The sequence below is a fragment of the Sylvia atricapilla genome, chromosome 26, assembly GCF_009819655.1.
Source record: "Sylvia atricapilla isolate bSylAtr1 chromosome 26, bSylAtr1.pri, whole genome shotgun sequence".
Classification (NCBI taxonomy): domain Eukaryota; kingdom Metazoa; phylum Chordata; class Aves; order Passeriformes; family Sylviidae; genus Sylvia; species Sylvia atricapilla.
The window spans coordinates 3,190,954-3,203,818 of record NC_089165.1 but is presented as its reverse complement, the minus strand read 5'-3'; the positions used below and the strand labels follow the sequence as shown (position 1 = coordinate 3,203,818).

General features: G+C 54.3%; 1 protein-coding gene and 1 non-coding gene across 3 annotated transcripts; one reads left to right on the top strand and one right to left on the bottom strand.

The window, feature by feature from the left end:
• Positions 1-49: 49 nt before the first annotated feature.
• LOC136372053 (U6 spliceosomal RNA) lies at positions 50-156 on the bottom strand. Its single transcript, XR_010745441.1, has one exon. It is a non-coding gene; the product is annotated as a U6 spliceosomal RNA (small nuclear RNA).
• A 296-nt stretch (positions 157-452) lies between these two features.
• On the top strand, positions 453-12,823 carry TMEM259 (transmembrane protein 259). 2 transcript variants are annotated; one of them, XM_066336272.1, is made up of 11 exons: positions 453-1,090; positions 2,957-3,223; positions 3,515-3,626; positions 5,790-5,900; positions 6,784-6,906; positions 7,227-7,327; positions 8,193-8,250; positions 8,569-8,652; positions 9,146-9,278; positions 9,640-9,739; positions 10,415-12,823. In XM_066336272.1, exons 1-11 carry the CDS (start codon positions 866-868, stop codon positions 11,216-11,218), a joined length of 2,118 nt encoding a protein of 705 aa, XP_066192369.1. In that variant the 5' UTR covers positions 453-865; the 3' UTR covers positions 11,219-12,823. The 2 variants fall into 2 exon arrangements, with proteins under 2 accessions (XP_066192369.1, XP_066192368.1); XM_066336271.1 differs by having other exon boundaries at positions 3,515-3,680.
• The last annotated feature ends 42 nt before the right edge of the window (positions 12,824-12,865 follow it).

Genomic DNA, 12,865 nt, shown 5'->3' with positions numbered 1-12,865 from the left:
GGGACAAAAAGGCTCGTCCCGGGGAGGGGCTTTGAGACCGCGCGGAGGAAAAAATATGGAACGCTTCACGAATTTGCGTGTCATCCTTGCGCAGGGGCCATGCTAATCTTCTCTGTATCGTTCCAATTTTAGTATATGTGCTGCCGAAGCGAGCACGAATCTCGTTGTACCCACAGCAGTATTTGAACCTCCATTACTTAACAATTTTTAGGTTAGGGCGAGTGCACCTTTACAGATCTCCACATCTTCCTCCCCACGATCACTCTCCCAGGCAATACGGGCTGATATATTATTCTAAATCTTCCTCTTAATTGAAATTTTTTGCCTTTTCTGGGCAGAACACCCGCCCAGAGATGCCGGTTTGGCGCGATGCATGGCGGGATTCTCTATATTTGCATGAGGGCGGGGCAGGGCCCGGACCGTGTCCTCCACTGTCCCGTCGTGCCCCGGGCGCGCGCACGCGCGTGAGCCGCCGTAGCCGGCAGAGGAAAATGGCGGCGGAGCGCTGAGGGACGGGACAGGACTACACTGGGACAGCTGAGCCGTTCGCCGCCCCCGGGCCGCGCCGCACCGCTCCGTCCCGCCGAGGGTCCCCCATGGCCACGGGCTCATCCCGGCAGCCGCGTCCCTGTTGCGTCTGCTCCGGCCGCGCAGCTCCCGGGCCCCGCTGAGTGCCCAGGCCTGACCCGTCGGGCCTGACCCACCGCCGCCCCGAGGCGTCTGCGCCGGGCAGGGGCCGGGGAGGGGGACGGAGGCAGTGCCGGCCGCGCCCGCGGCTCCTCCGCAGCGCCCGCCCGGCCCCAGCCCTGCCCGCGGAGGAGCACCAGCCCTTTCGGGCCCAGCCCTCACCAGCTCCGCTGTCAGGATGTCCGAGAACCAGCCGAACGCAAACAACCACCACCCGGCCAACAACGCCGGGGCCGCGGGCGGCAACAACCGGGGCGTTCGCAACCCCAACCTCAACCAGAATCCCCTGATCAACGTGCGGGACCGCCTCTTCCACGCGCTGTTCTTCAAGATGGCAGTGACCTACGCGCGCCTCTTTCCTCCCTCCTTTCGCCGCGTCTTCGAGTTCTTCGTTCTTCTCAAGGTGAGGGGCACCTCCTCCTGCCAGCCCGCGGCCGGGCTGAGGGCAGGAATTTCATTAGAAACGCAAAAATTCGTGCCTCCGCCCGGAGGTAGCAAGGCCGTGTTTGACCCACGCACACCGAGCTGTCCCCGGAGCTCCCGTGGGCCCCTCCTGTGAGGGAGACATCGGTCTCTATGGTGGTCCCGGTGTTCCCTGCACTCTGGAGCACTTCCAAGTCTGTAAATCAAAAAGAAATTGCTGAGCCAGCTTGCTGGGCTGCCAGGCTGGCGCTAGGCAGGAGAAGTTTCAGTTTCTGTTTCCTAGCAATCCCACTTTTTGGGTACGTTTCCCACGTGATCTACTGGATTATTGGAGTTTTGCTGGAGTCTTGTCTTTTCTGGAAGCAGTTAAGGCACAGCCCCGTTCTAACCCCATTTCTTTCAGCAGTGCCAGGAAAGTGTCACTGTGCTCTGGGGTGACCCCACCTGCCTGCTGGCTGATGGGGACCCTCCCCGAGGGGCCTGTCAGTGTCCAGGGGTGACAGCCCTTAGGTACAATCCTGCTCCACGGCTTCCAGGATGGGAAATTAGACAAAGGGAAAGGGCTTTGTTTTTCAGGCAACAGCAGCACACTCCTCTAGGTTTCTACAATTCAGCAAGAAAACATTCAGCACGGCTTGTCTCATGGGGGTGCACAGTGTTTTCTACTCTCTCAGGAGACGTTTGGGCTTTTCACATCCCTCTTCAGTCTCCCACTTGTACATCTACATCCTGGCAAACTGGCTGGGACAGGGACAGTGCTAACGGTGCAGTGGTCAGGCAGTGGCTGGGAGCAGTTTGTATTGCTTCTGCCTCTGATCACAGCTCCTCCCAGGGAAGTAAAAACTAATTCAAGGCTCTGTGGAGAGCAGCCTGCAGGGTCAGGGGTCAGCAGCCTGCTCCCAGCTCTCCTCCAGCTGCTGGCAGGAGGGAAGTGAGACCCTGCATTTCCATCCCGAGCCCTGGAATTGCTCCTAGCTGTTCTGTGGCTCCTGCAACCAGGGAGGTGGCTCTGCTTTATCTTCCCTCACATCTCTCTGTGCAGCTCCTCTGCAGAGTGATGTTTACCAGGCTGTTTGTTCATCACAAATAGGTCAGGACGGCGGGGCTGATGAGGACACGGCAGCACGGGGTGGCTGGGAAGGGAGGCCTGAGCTCAGCAGTGCCACTCGCTGTGCCAGCTGTGCTCAGAGCTCTGAACTTTGGACATCTCTCCTCACCCCAGGGAACAAGTTCTTTTAGTCCACCCAGCTTTGCTGTGGTTTATGGCTGTTCCTGAGATGGAGGCAGGGCGGGGAGCTGTGGTGTTTTGTGCACTCGGCCTCGGGAGCCAGCTCAACCTCCCTGAGGCAGGACGTGTTCTTTGGGACAACGGATCTGATGTGGGTTTGGGTCATCCTGCCCAGGAGTGGGTCAGCTTTGCTTAGAGTTTACTTTATTCTCCCTTTACAAAGCTGGGCAGGCTTCTCTAGGTTTCAGCAGGAAATTCTTTGTGCTAAGGAGTGGAGGGTTTTAGGGCACGGATGTGTTTCTGTTTCCTTCAGTGTGCCTTGTGGCCTCATCCCACACTGGTGCTGTATTTGGTCAGTTTTGGGGATGCTGTTGGATGCAGGACCTGTGCTTTCAGGAGGCTGTCACTGTCACCTCTCAGGAGCAGCTGGTTCCTGATGCCTTTGTTGTGTTCCCTGCTGAAACTGCCAAGGTCTTGCTGCTGCGTTGTTATTGCAGAGAAGCATCAAAACTCTTGTCCACTTGCCAGTCCACTCACCCAAATGATTCTGGTGTTTCACAGAAGAGCTGGTGATAACTAGGGGGTCTCACAGTCTCTGCCTTTTCTCCTGCCCTTTAGGCTCTCTTTGTGCTCTTCATCCTGGCCTACATCCACATTGCCTTCTCCCGCTCTCCCATCAACTGCCTGGAGCACGTGCGGGATAAGTGGCCCCGCGATGGCATCTTGAGGGTGGAAATCCAGCGCAACTCCAGCCGGGCCCCCATCTTCCTGCAGTTCTGCGGGGTTGAGAAGTTCCCAGGAATGGTGGTTGAGTCCACAGCTGAGGAAGAGGAGGAGGAAGAGGAAGAAATGACTGTGGATATGTTTGAAAACAGCTCCATCAAGGTAAGGATGCGCTTCCTGCGTACGCTGGAGAGGGGAGCCTGGGTGATGGCTGAGGAGAAGTCTTGCTTGGAAGTGAAGTGCCTGTGTGATCCCTTGGTCTCCTGGAAAGAAAGGCTGTTCCTTGGCTGTTCCTGAGTCCTCACATTGGCCTCTGATGGTTTAACACTGAAAGGAAATCCAGAGAAAACATGCTTTTGGGGGTGTGAGGCCTTTGTGTGGATGGAGAGGGCATGGCAGGTAAGAGGTGAAAAGGCTGCTGATGTGGCTTTCCCTTCTGTGGTTTTCCAACAGTTTGAGCTGGATATCGAGCCCAAGGTGTTCCTCAAACCATCCCGGGTGAGCAGCACTGAGCTGCCCCACAACGACAGCCAGGAGTTCTCGTTTAGTGACGCAGGCACTAAAGGTATGCAGCCTCTGCGGGAGACTGTGTCCGAGTTTGAGATGCTAGCCCGAGCAGGTAATCACACCTTCACTGCTACCTGTGCTCCTCCCTCCTCCCGTCATCATCCTCCCCACACATCCTCTCCTGGGGGCACCTGAACAGTGACCTGAAATGTCTTCCCGATGTGTTTACCTGGGGATAATCCTGTCAGAACTAACAGCAGACCAACAGCAAGCTCTGCCCTGGAGTTGGGGGGAGGCTGGGTTAGAAAATTTGCCAGGCCAAGAGGCTTCAGATCAACTACAGGTGAACGAGGCTCTTGGCCTGGCAGGTTCCTGTAGTGATCAGTGTCAGGTATCTCAGATGAGTCTGAACACCCTCTTCTGATCCGTTCACTGTCCCCTGCAACCCACAGGGATCTCCAGACAGCAGCATTCCTTCTAGCATGAACAGGATTTGGGCTGTGTTCTGGGTGCTGAGCCAACACCAGCACTTGGAGCAGCCAATTTGCTACAATTAATTAATCCTGAAAGCCACCCGGCGGGTTTTGGTGGATTGCAATACAGCACTGCTGTTCCACTCGGATGTTCCCTGGCCTTATCCCACCCTTTTCCTGCCTGACCTAAGCTGCTCAGGCCTTGTAAACTCCAGAGGGAGATTTAGTAGCTTTGTATTACTTAAAATGGAATTCCAGTGTGGAAAACCTTCTGTTTCTAGTGATTAAGGAGGAAATCTAAGGAATATTTATCTTAAAATGGAGATCTGGACTTGGATTCTTTGTTTTTTTCCACAAAATTTGCAAGAAGTTGGTCTCTTTCACCACACTGTTGTCGTTGTCTCTCTGAGGGCTAGAATTCTTTGCTCTGCAGGCACACTGGAGTTGTGGCTGTGGAGAGGGATGAGACTAGACACTGTCCTATTCCTTGGTCTTGCAGTGGATTTGCTTGATGCTCATCCAGAGTTCATTAGTCCTGAATTAAAGGTCATTAAGACCAGAGAGCAGTAAATGTTTTTGGTGCAGGACCTTTATTGCTGGTGCCCTGGTTCTGAGAAGAGTCACGTTGTGCTGGGCTGGGGCACTGGTGGGAAGTCCCTTGTTTTGCTGAGTGCCTGGTTGGAAAGAATCCAGAAAAGGAGAGGAAGAGAACAGGCTGTTTCCCAGATTAGTTACAAAATTCACATCTTTAACTCAGTCCCAAATACCTGATTTCATTGTTTTTTCCAGGTTTTCTGTCTTCTCTGTGCACAGAGTTTTGTTAAGTCAGGATATTTTACCATGAATAAATATTTTATTATACAAAGGAAGTAATTGTTGATATTTAAACCCTTGATTTCCTTTTGAGCTTAGAACTATTTATAATGAAAACAAAAGACAAACACAACAGCCTAGCCTGTATTTGCTGCCCAGTGAGGGGATCAGGGGACTTCCGTCAGTGCTGGGTCAGGTGTGTCTCTCTTCAGTTCTTGTGTCCCTTTAACTGTCACTGTGGTGCTGGGAGCTGCCTGACAGCTGCCTCCCCCCTCCTGGAGAGACACCCTGGCAGTCTGAAAGAGCAGGGATTAAATTGCTTGGCTCTGGCTTAGCGGGAGGTTTTGTCCTTTCAGAGATGATGTAGCAAAAAAGCATCTCTTTGGAACCCTTCTTGGAAGAAAGGAAAAGACAAACCGGGGGAACTTCAGGCACCACCAGTTTTTGGGAAAGCTGTAATTGCTGCTGCCTTCAGTTCTGACATGTAATTGCAGCAGTGACCTCAGTCCCCTGGGAAGTGCAGGGCTCTTGCCTCTGGAGCATTTACTTGGTGTTCAGCAAGTGTAAAGTGGATTTTCCTGCTGGTTCCCAAACAACGTGGGAAGCAGAAATTGAACAGGGCAAGAACGAGTGGCTCTGGGCTTGCCAGGCAAAGATGTGGGCAACTTCTGTGCAGAGCTTGGAACTGATGCCCTGAAGCTTTCCCAGAAGTCCCACATTAAGGACTAATGTCAAGGGAATGGGCTGTAATTCCAAAGAGTTTGTATTGATTTATGTTTAATTAGTTGAGGGAAGCCTGGAGCCTATGTTTGCAACCAGTTCCCTTTTCAAGAACATGATGGGAGGGAGGGGAACCCAGAGGGGCTGTTTCTTGGTGCTGGCTGTTTGCAGAAGTGGGTGTTGAGTCTCCTTGTGTCCCTGTGTCTCTCTCCCAGTGTGGCCACAGGAGGAGTACATTGTGGAATACTCTCTGGAATACGGCTTCCTGCGCCTGTCCCAGAGCACGCGGCAGCGCCTCAGCATCCCCGTCATGGTGGTGACTCTGGGTGAGTGGGATCCAGCCCAGGCAGGGCAGGGGGCTCAGGGGTGGCTACCTGTGGTGCAGACACCTCCACACCATCTCTGGGAACTCTTCCTGATGCTCGTTGTGCTCACTTCCCACACAGGAGAGCTGCTGTGTGCAGCCTTTAGTAGGTCACAGCTTTTCAGGAGGAGCTTTCTGAAATGGTGGAGCCTGGTTCAGTGAGCCCTGATGCCATGCCCAGCATAGTTTTCCCACATGGAGCAGAGAAGAGCGAGCTCTCTGGCTGAAGCTCTGAGCTCAGTGTGGAGTAGCAGGGTTAGAGCCTGGTGGCCAGAGCTACCATGCAGATGCTGGGGATGGTGCCCACAGATCTGTCACGCTGTGTGTGCTGCTATGCCTCTGTGAACACCAGCAGGTCATTTCCCTGAACAGTGTTTTCTTCTGGTATTTGCTCTGTTAAAACCTGTCCAAGTCAGGAACACTGCCTCAGACATTCTCGTGCTTGTGAACCTCTGTATCTGTTAGTGCAGCAATCAGAGGAGCTTGTCCCTTCCTCCTACTCGAGCTGAAGCAGAGCTGGATAGAGGTTAAACAGCTTTCCTGTGCAGTAATGGGCAGTCAGGGTGAGCCCTGGAGATAGGCCAAGCCTAGAGGGCAAATTCCTTTTGTGTCTGTGCCAGCAGAGTGTGACATCCCTCAGAATCTTTAAGGCCCAGCTGCCATTTGCACTTCAGTGTGGCTGGATCTGTCAGGGGGTGAGATTTTCCCTCCAAGTTCTCCCAAGTTTGGTCTCTCTGCCTCAGGTCCACATGCAGATGGAGCTCTGCTGGCACAAGTGTCTCTCACCTTGTACCTTTGTGGCTCCAGGTATGAACAGTGTGAAAGGGTTTTTGTGTTCTGTCTAGATCCTACCAGGGATCAGTGCTTTGGGGACAGGTTCAGCCGCCTGCTGCTGGATGAGTTCCTGGGCTACGATGACATCCTGATGTCGAGCGTCAAAGCTTTAGCTGAAAACGAGGAGAACAAAGGTAAGGCCTGGAGGAGTCTCAGCAGCAGCTGCTTGGAGCAGTGGGTGTTTGTTCTGTGCTTGCCTGACTGTCATCTTCTGACTATTGATTAATCTGTAATGCAGGGAGCAGCTCCCTGTGTTACTGTCAAGGACAAAATGAGAGAGGCAGGAGGGGAGAGGTGTCTGGAAACGTGATTTCCTTCCGCCTCACTGCCCTGCATGACAATGAGTGCTGCCCTGAGGATTTGCTCCAAATCTTGTTTCTTTAGCAGGCACTGGAGCTTGGTTCTTAGTCTGTGCCTTAATCACATTGAGCTTGTGTTTGTACTTTTTCTCCAGGTTTTCTTCGCAACGTGGTGTCTGGGGAGCATTATCGCTTTGTCAGCATGTGGATGGCCAGGACGTCCTACCTGGCAGCCTTTGTCATCATGGTCATCTTTGTAAGTCACTGTGAGCTGGGCAGTGCCTGGACTCTGCCTGGTGCTGGGCAGGGAGTGGTTGGTGTTACAGCAGAGCTCTCATCTGCTTTCAAAGTGTAGTTGGTGGAGGATGGGACATGTTTTTGTTTGTTCGGGGTTTTTTTAAAAAAAGTTCCTGAAGTCCACCAGTGAAATGAACAGAAGACATGACCTAAAATGCAGTGTTGTTTTTGTTATCAAAAGGAAGCTTCTGTTAATTTCTAAGTGTCCTTAAAACACTCCAGCTGTCAGTACAGGATGCAGACATTTTTCCTCTTGAGACTTTTAAGAACAGCCCAGACTGATTTGTCAGGAGTGATCAAGATAAACCAAATGCTAATGTGTGAGCCAAGGTGTTCTCAGATACACATCAGACAAGATCCCAAGCCATAACTAACCCGTATTTATTGTCTTGGGTGGATGTGGGTGACTGTCTCTTTGTCTGTGGCTGTCCCACCCATGGGGTGGGTCTGTGCACAGTCACACTGTGGGCACTGAGGAGGAACTGAGTGCAGGGAGGTGCTGGAAGCTGCGGGAGGAGCGGGATGGAGGACAGGAGAATCCCTGCTCCCAGCTCTGTGGGTTGGTGTCGCCCCAGTGCAAACATTCAGGATTGGTCCCTTTACAAACAAATCCCTTACTGTCTGTTCCCCTGCAGCAGCACAGAGATTAATTGCTGTTTTTGAAGCTCTAATTACTCTTTGGGAAATGGCTCTGCACAGCTCCTGCTAATGAATGTGGGATGTGCAAGCCCAGGCTCGCCCGGGCCTCTGCCGCACTGCGATTCCGAGTGACTCCCTGCACCCGTGGGGCTCTAATCTGCCTCCCCTTCTCTATCCTGTTCCAGACTCTCTCTGTCTCGATGCTGCTGCGCTACTCACACCATCAGATCTTTGTCTTCATTGGTAAGGACTGGCTGAGGGGTTTGGGTCGTGCTGGGCACTGTGCCTGCTCCAGCACAGGGTGTTGTAGAGTCACAGCAGGTTTGGGTTGGAAGGACCTTGAGGATCATTAGTTCCAATTTAGAAGGGTCCTACCTGTAGCTGCACTGGGAATATATCCTCCTGGCTCCCAGTCACTGCGCTTGCCAAAGCTGTTCTCTGTCTTGAGAAAAATTGGCTGGGGAAAGACGATGTGTCTGCACTGAGCAGGCAGAACTGTGGGATGGAGGGTTCTGTGGCCCTCCATCCTCTCCGTGCCTCAGTGTGTTTTCCCTCTTGCAGTTGACCTGTTGCAGATGCTGGAGATGAACATGACCATTGCATTCCCTGCTGCTCCACTCCTCACTGTCATCCTGGCTCTGGTCGGTAAGGACTTGCCTCACTGCTTGTGTCTGCAGCACGTCCCTCTGGGATCTGTGGGATGTCTAATTCCCTGTTCCAAGCTGGCCGCAGCAGGTGGTTACTGTGGCTGCTCGTCACAAGGCAGAAGGCTCTGGAATTTGATGGCACAGTGAGCTCCATTGTCCTTCTGGGTCTCCTGGAAAAGCAGCAATTTGTTGGGAAATCCCAGAGTCCAAAGCTGTGTCTGTCCCCAGAGACTGTGTCATTGCAGACTGGCCCTCTGTGGCCATGTTGCATTTGTACAATTTTAATTTAAAAAGCAGCAAAACCTCCCAAAATCTGTGCTGTGGAATGCAAATCCATGGGATGTGGCAGGCAGAAAATTCTTGGCTGTAGCTGCTGCCATAAGCAGAGCCCAGTTACCTGCCCTGGGCAGGTGCAGTCACAGCCCTGCTCTGAGGTGACAGAGGACCCCTTCTCATGCCCTGCCACGTTCTGATGTCCCCTCTGTCACCAGGTATGGAGGCCATAATGTCTGAATTCTTCAATGACACCACAACTGCATTCTACATCATCCTCATCGTGTGGTTGGCGGACCAGTACGACGCGATCTGCTGCCACACCAACACCAGCAAGAGGCACTGGCTCAGGTAAGGGCTGGCTGTGGCCACATTCCCTCTGCCTCTCCTCCCCCAGTTGCTCTGAGTCCTTCCCATCACTCCCAGGCACAACAGCCTCCATTCCCAAGGGTGTTATTTATGTGGCTGCTTGGGAGCTGCCCCACGTGTCACAGGGTCCAAAGTGCAATTTCTCCCTTTTGGGTTTGGGCCTGGATCTTGGAATCACCTTGGAATCACCCCAGCCTCTTGTTTTGTTCTGTTCATAGACAGACAACTCTAATTATCTGTTCATGAGTCTGTGTCACACCGTGGGAAATGCCCCAGCTCAGGCTGGTGTTGGGAGGAGAAGGGAGCTCACATTTTTCCTGATATTTCTTCCCTTCTTGTTCAGATTCTTCTACTTGTACCACTTTGCCTTCTACGCCTACCACTACCGCTTCAACGGGCAGTACAGCAGCCTGGCACTTGTCACCTCCTGGCTCTTCATCCAGGTGAGTCCCTGCAGGGCTGCTGCACCTTGGGGGGCTTTGTCAAACTTCCTCTCAAGCTGGGTTGGAGGAGGGATCCTTATCTGTGTAAGGGATGGAATTAAGCCTGGTTTGGAAATGGAGCCAGCAGGATGAGGCTGTGGAAGAGGGGATGTTTGGATTGCTGCCTCCAGTCCAGCCATGAGACTGATAATAACCACATGGGTGTTGGAAAGGATTTCTTTCCTGTCCTTCTGGAATAAATCCTGAGGAGGGTCTGCCTTTCAGAGGAGCTGTTCAAGTCGGTGCAGTGAGCTGCTTAAGTCTGTCCTGTGAACTGGCAGGGCCAGCTCCAAGCTGTTGCCTGATACCCTGGATCAAGCATACCTGTTGGGTGTCTTTGGTTGTTGACCTGCTGCAGGCTGGGGACAGGGAATAAAGGATGGCCCAGAAGAATGCTGTCATTCTTCTTTTCCCAGTCTTTGAAAGTGAAGAGGGGCTGTACTCTGTCGCCTGTCTTCAGAGAGAAACTATAAAGCAGCTTTGAGTAGTCATAGTGGAAGGGGTAAATTTTACCAAACTTGCTGCTGACTTTCTGGGTGTCAGAGCAGCTGATTCTTCAGGAGAAGTTTGGTTTCCTCAGAATGTGGTGGCCTGTGACCCAGGCCTAGGGTGACACCTTTCCCTTTCCTCCCCCAGCACTCGATGATTTACTTCTTCCACCACTACGAGCTGCCAGCCATCCTGCAGCAGATCCGGATCCAGGAGATGCTGCTGCAGAACCAGCAGGTCGGGCAGGGCACCCAGACCACGCTGCAGGACAACCTCAACAACAACACCACGGCTGCCCCAGTGGAGGCCGGGGGCCGCCGAGCCCCTCTGGCCACCGGGCCCCCCGGGGAGGGCAGCGGCCCGGCCGCCCTGAGCCCCGGCGAGGCCTCCAGCGTCATCGCCGCCGCCGCCTCCGTGGGCAGTGACCTGAACTGGGTGGCCGAGACGGCTGCCATCGTCACAGAGGCCTCGTTCCTGTCTGACCTGAGCACCACCCTCCTGGAGCCCGCCGTGGTGCATGAAGCCATGGCCAACGGGACCCCTCAGGAGGCGGCCACCGCCTCTGGGTTGGTGGCCCGCATCAGGGTCAGCAGCGACCACCCGGAGACGGCCGTGGGCTCCATCACCATCGAGGTCACCTCAACATCCGTGGTGGCTGCAGGAGATGCTCCTCCCGCTGCTGGGGGTGCACCCCTTGCCCCTCTGCAGGAGGGGGCAGTCCCCAGCTCCACCCTTCCCAAGCAGACTGAGGCTCTCGAGGGCTCAGACAGCCGAGCAAAACCCAGTGGTAAAAACTGCACGGGCAGCAGCAGCATGGCAGAGCCCCTGCCGGCCTCGGGTGGGGACAGTGACCAGGACAGAGGTTTGGAGGACCCGGGGGAGAGCAGCCCCTGCCCAGCACCAGCAGAGAGAACGCCCAGCTCAGAGCCAAGCTCCAGGAACCTGTCCTGAGCCCCGTTGCTGTCACTCTGGACTGCTGGGAAGGCATTTGGATTTTGTTTGTTACTATTTCTCACTTCACCATCATCCTTAACCCATGGATCCCTCTGAGCAGAGCTGGAGCAGCTGGGACAGAGCAGGGCTGCAATGACCTCCCTCCCCTAGGAAAGGCACGGGGGGCTGTGGGAAGGATGGTGGGGTTTGGTCCCCTGGCCCACACGGCTCCAGGACTCCTCTGAGGCCACAGGTGAGCCAGCCACCCGTTCCCACCCTACCCCACTCGTTCCCTGCCTTTTCCTTGTCCCCAGTCCCTGGCTTTGCCCCTGCAGCTGTGTTTGCAGTCTGGGTGCTGATCCCAGGTGGGAGCTGACCTGGGACAGGCCACAGGCATGGCAGCTTTGTGGTTAGAGTAGGAGCAGATAGAACAGGCAGAGAGTGTCCAGCCCCTGTGGGAGAGCCACAGAGGCAAATCCTGGTCACCTTTCCTGCTCTTGAGGGGAGGAGGAGCTTTTACCTTCTGCAGGCACAAAGTCTGCCCAGGCCAGGGCATAACCAAAGCAGAAAGCTGCAGTTCAGCCCACTTTTTTCTGTCCTAAAACTTCCCTTGATGGATGGGTTGGGAAGTGGAAGGTGCTGTGTCCAGGTGGGAGCTGCCATCCCAAGAGCCAAGAGTGATGCTTGGAGGCTGCAGTGGGTGTCTGGACAGGTGTGGGGCAAGGGCAGCAGCTTTGTCCTGCACAGCTCTGCTCTGGGTGAGGCAGCTGCTTTCCAGTGCCTTGTCCCTCCCATGGGACACGTCTGTGTTTAGGATCAGCCCCATCCCAGAAGAGAGAGAGTGGCTCCTTATGCCTGGACTGTTGCATGAGCTGGTTTAGCATAAAACCAAAATACTAAAGCCAAGACATTTCAGCTGGTTTTCCCATGTTTTCCTGGCCGTGGAGGTGGGGCTGGCAGAGCTTGACCCCTCTGCCATGAGGCTGAGCTGGGGGCTGCCTGTGGATCCCTGCAGAGGGGCCAGATCCATGCCAGGATGTCCTGGAAGGAGGGTTTGTGCAGGGAGGGAGACCAGAGTGAGGTGGGATGAAGCTCTGAGAGACCCATGGTGGGACAGGGCAGGGACATGTGGGCACCCAGCCCTTGGGGACAGCTGGGTCCTTGCACAGATGTCCCCCGAGTTCAGTGTTGTCCCCCTATGGCTGAGCAGTGTCTGGAGTCTGTCCCTCTTGGAGGGCTCCGTCCGTTTCAGTGTTACCTTCTCAACACGGTGGGGCTCAGAGCCCCCTCTTCACCCCTCTGCCTTTCCCACCTGGGTGCCCCCTTTTTCTTTTTCCTTTTTCCCTGGAGCAGCCGTGGTGCTCTTCCAGGGCAGGGGTGACCCTGCTGTGACCAGCAGGTCAAATCTTGCTGCTGCCATCACTCCTGAGAAGTGGCCTTGTGGCCAACTGGCTCCCAGCCTCTGGAGTGCCAGGAATGACCGTAGGCCTTTCAGAGGAGTGGGTGGGAGGGGAAGGGGGGGACACCAAACCAAATGATTTGATGAATGAAGAGTAGAGTTCATTCTATTTAATTAATGTACAAAATGTGTTTGTATATAATAATAAATATTATCTCTTAACAGCTCCTGCAGCACTGCCCCATGCCCTGCCCACGGCTGTGCTG

Coding starts and splice junctions, on each gene's coding strand:
- TMEM259 (XM_066336271.1), top strand. CDS start 866: ATGTCCGAGAACCAGCCGAACGCAAACAACCACCACCCGGCCAACAAC. Junction 7,328..8,192: donor TTGTCATCATGGTCATCTTT/GTAAGTCACTGT, acceptor ATCCTGTTCCAG/ACTCTCTCTGTCTCGATGCT. Junction 8,251..8,568: donor TCAGATCTTTGTCTTCATTG/GTAAGGACTGGC, acceptor TCCCTCTTGCAG/TTGACCTGTTGCAGATGCTG.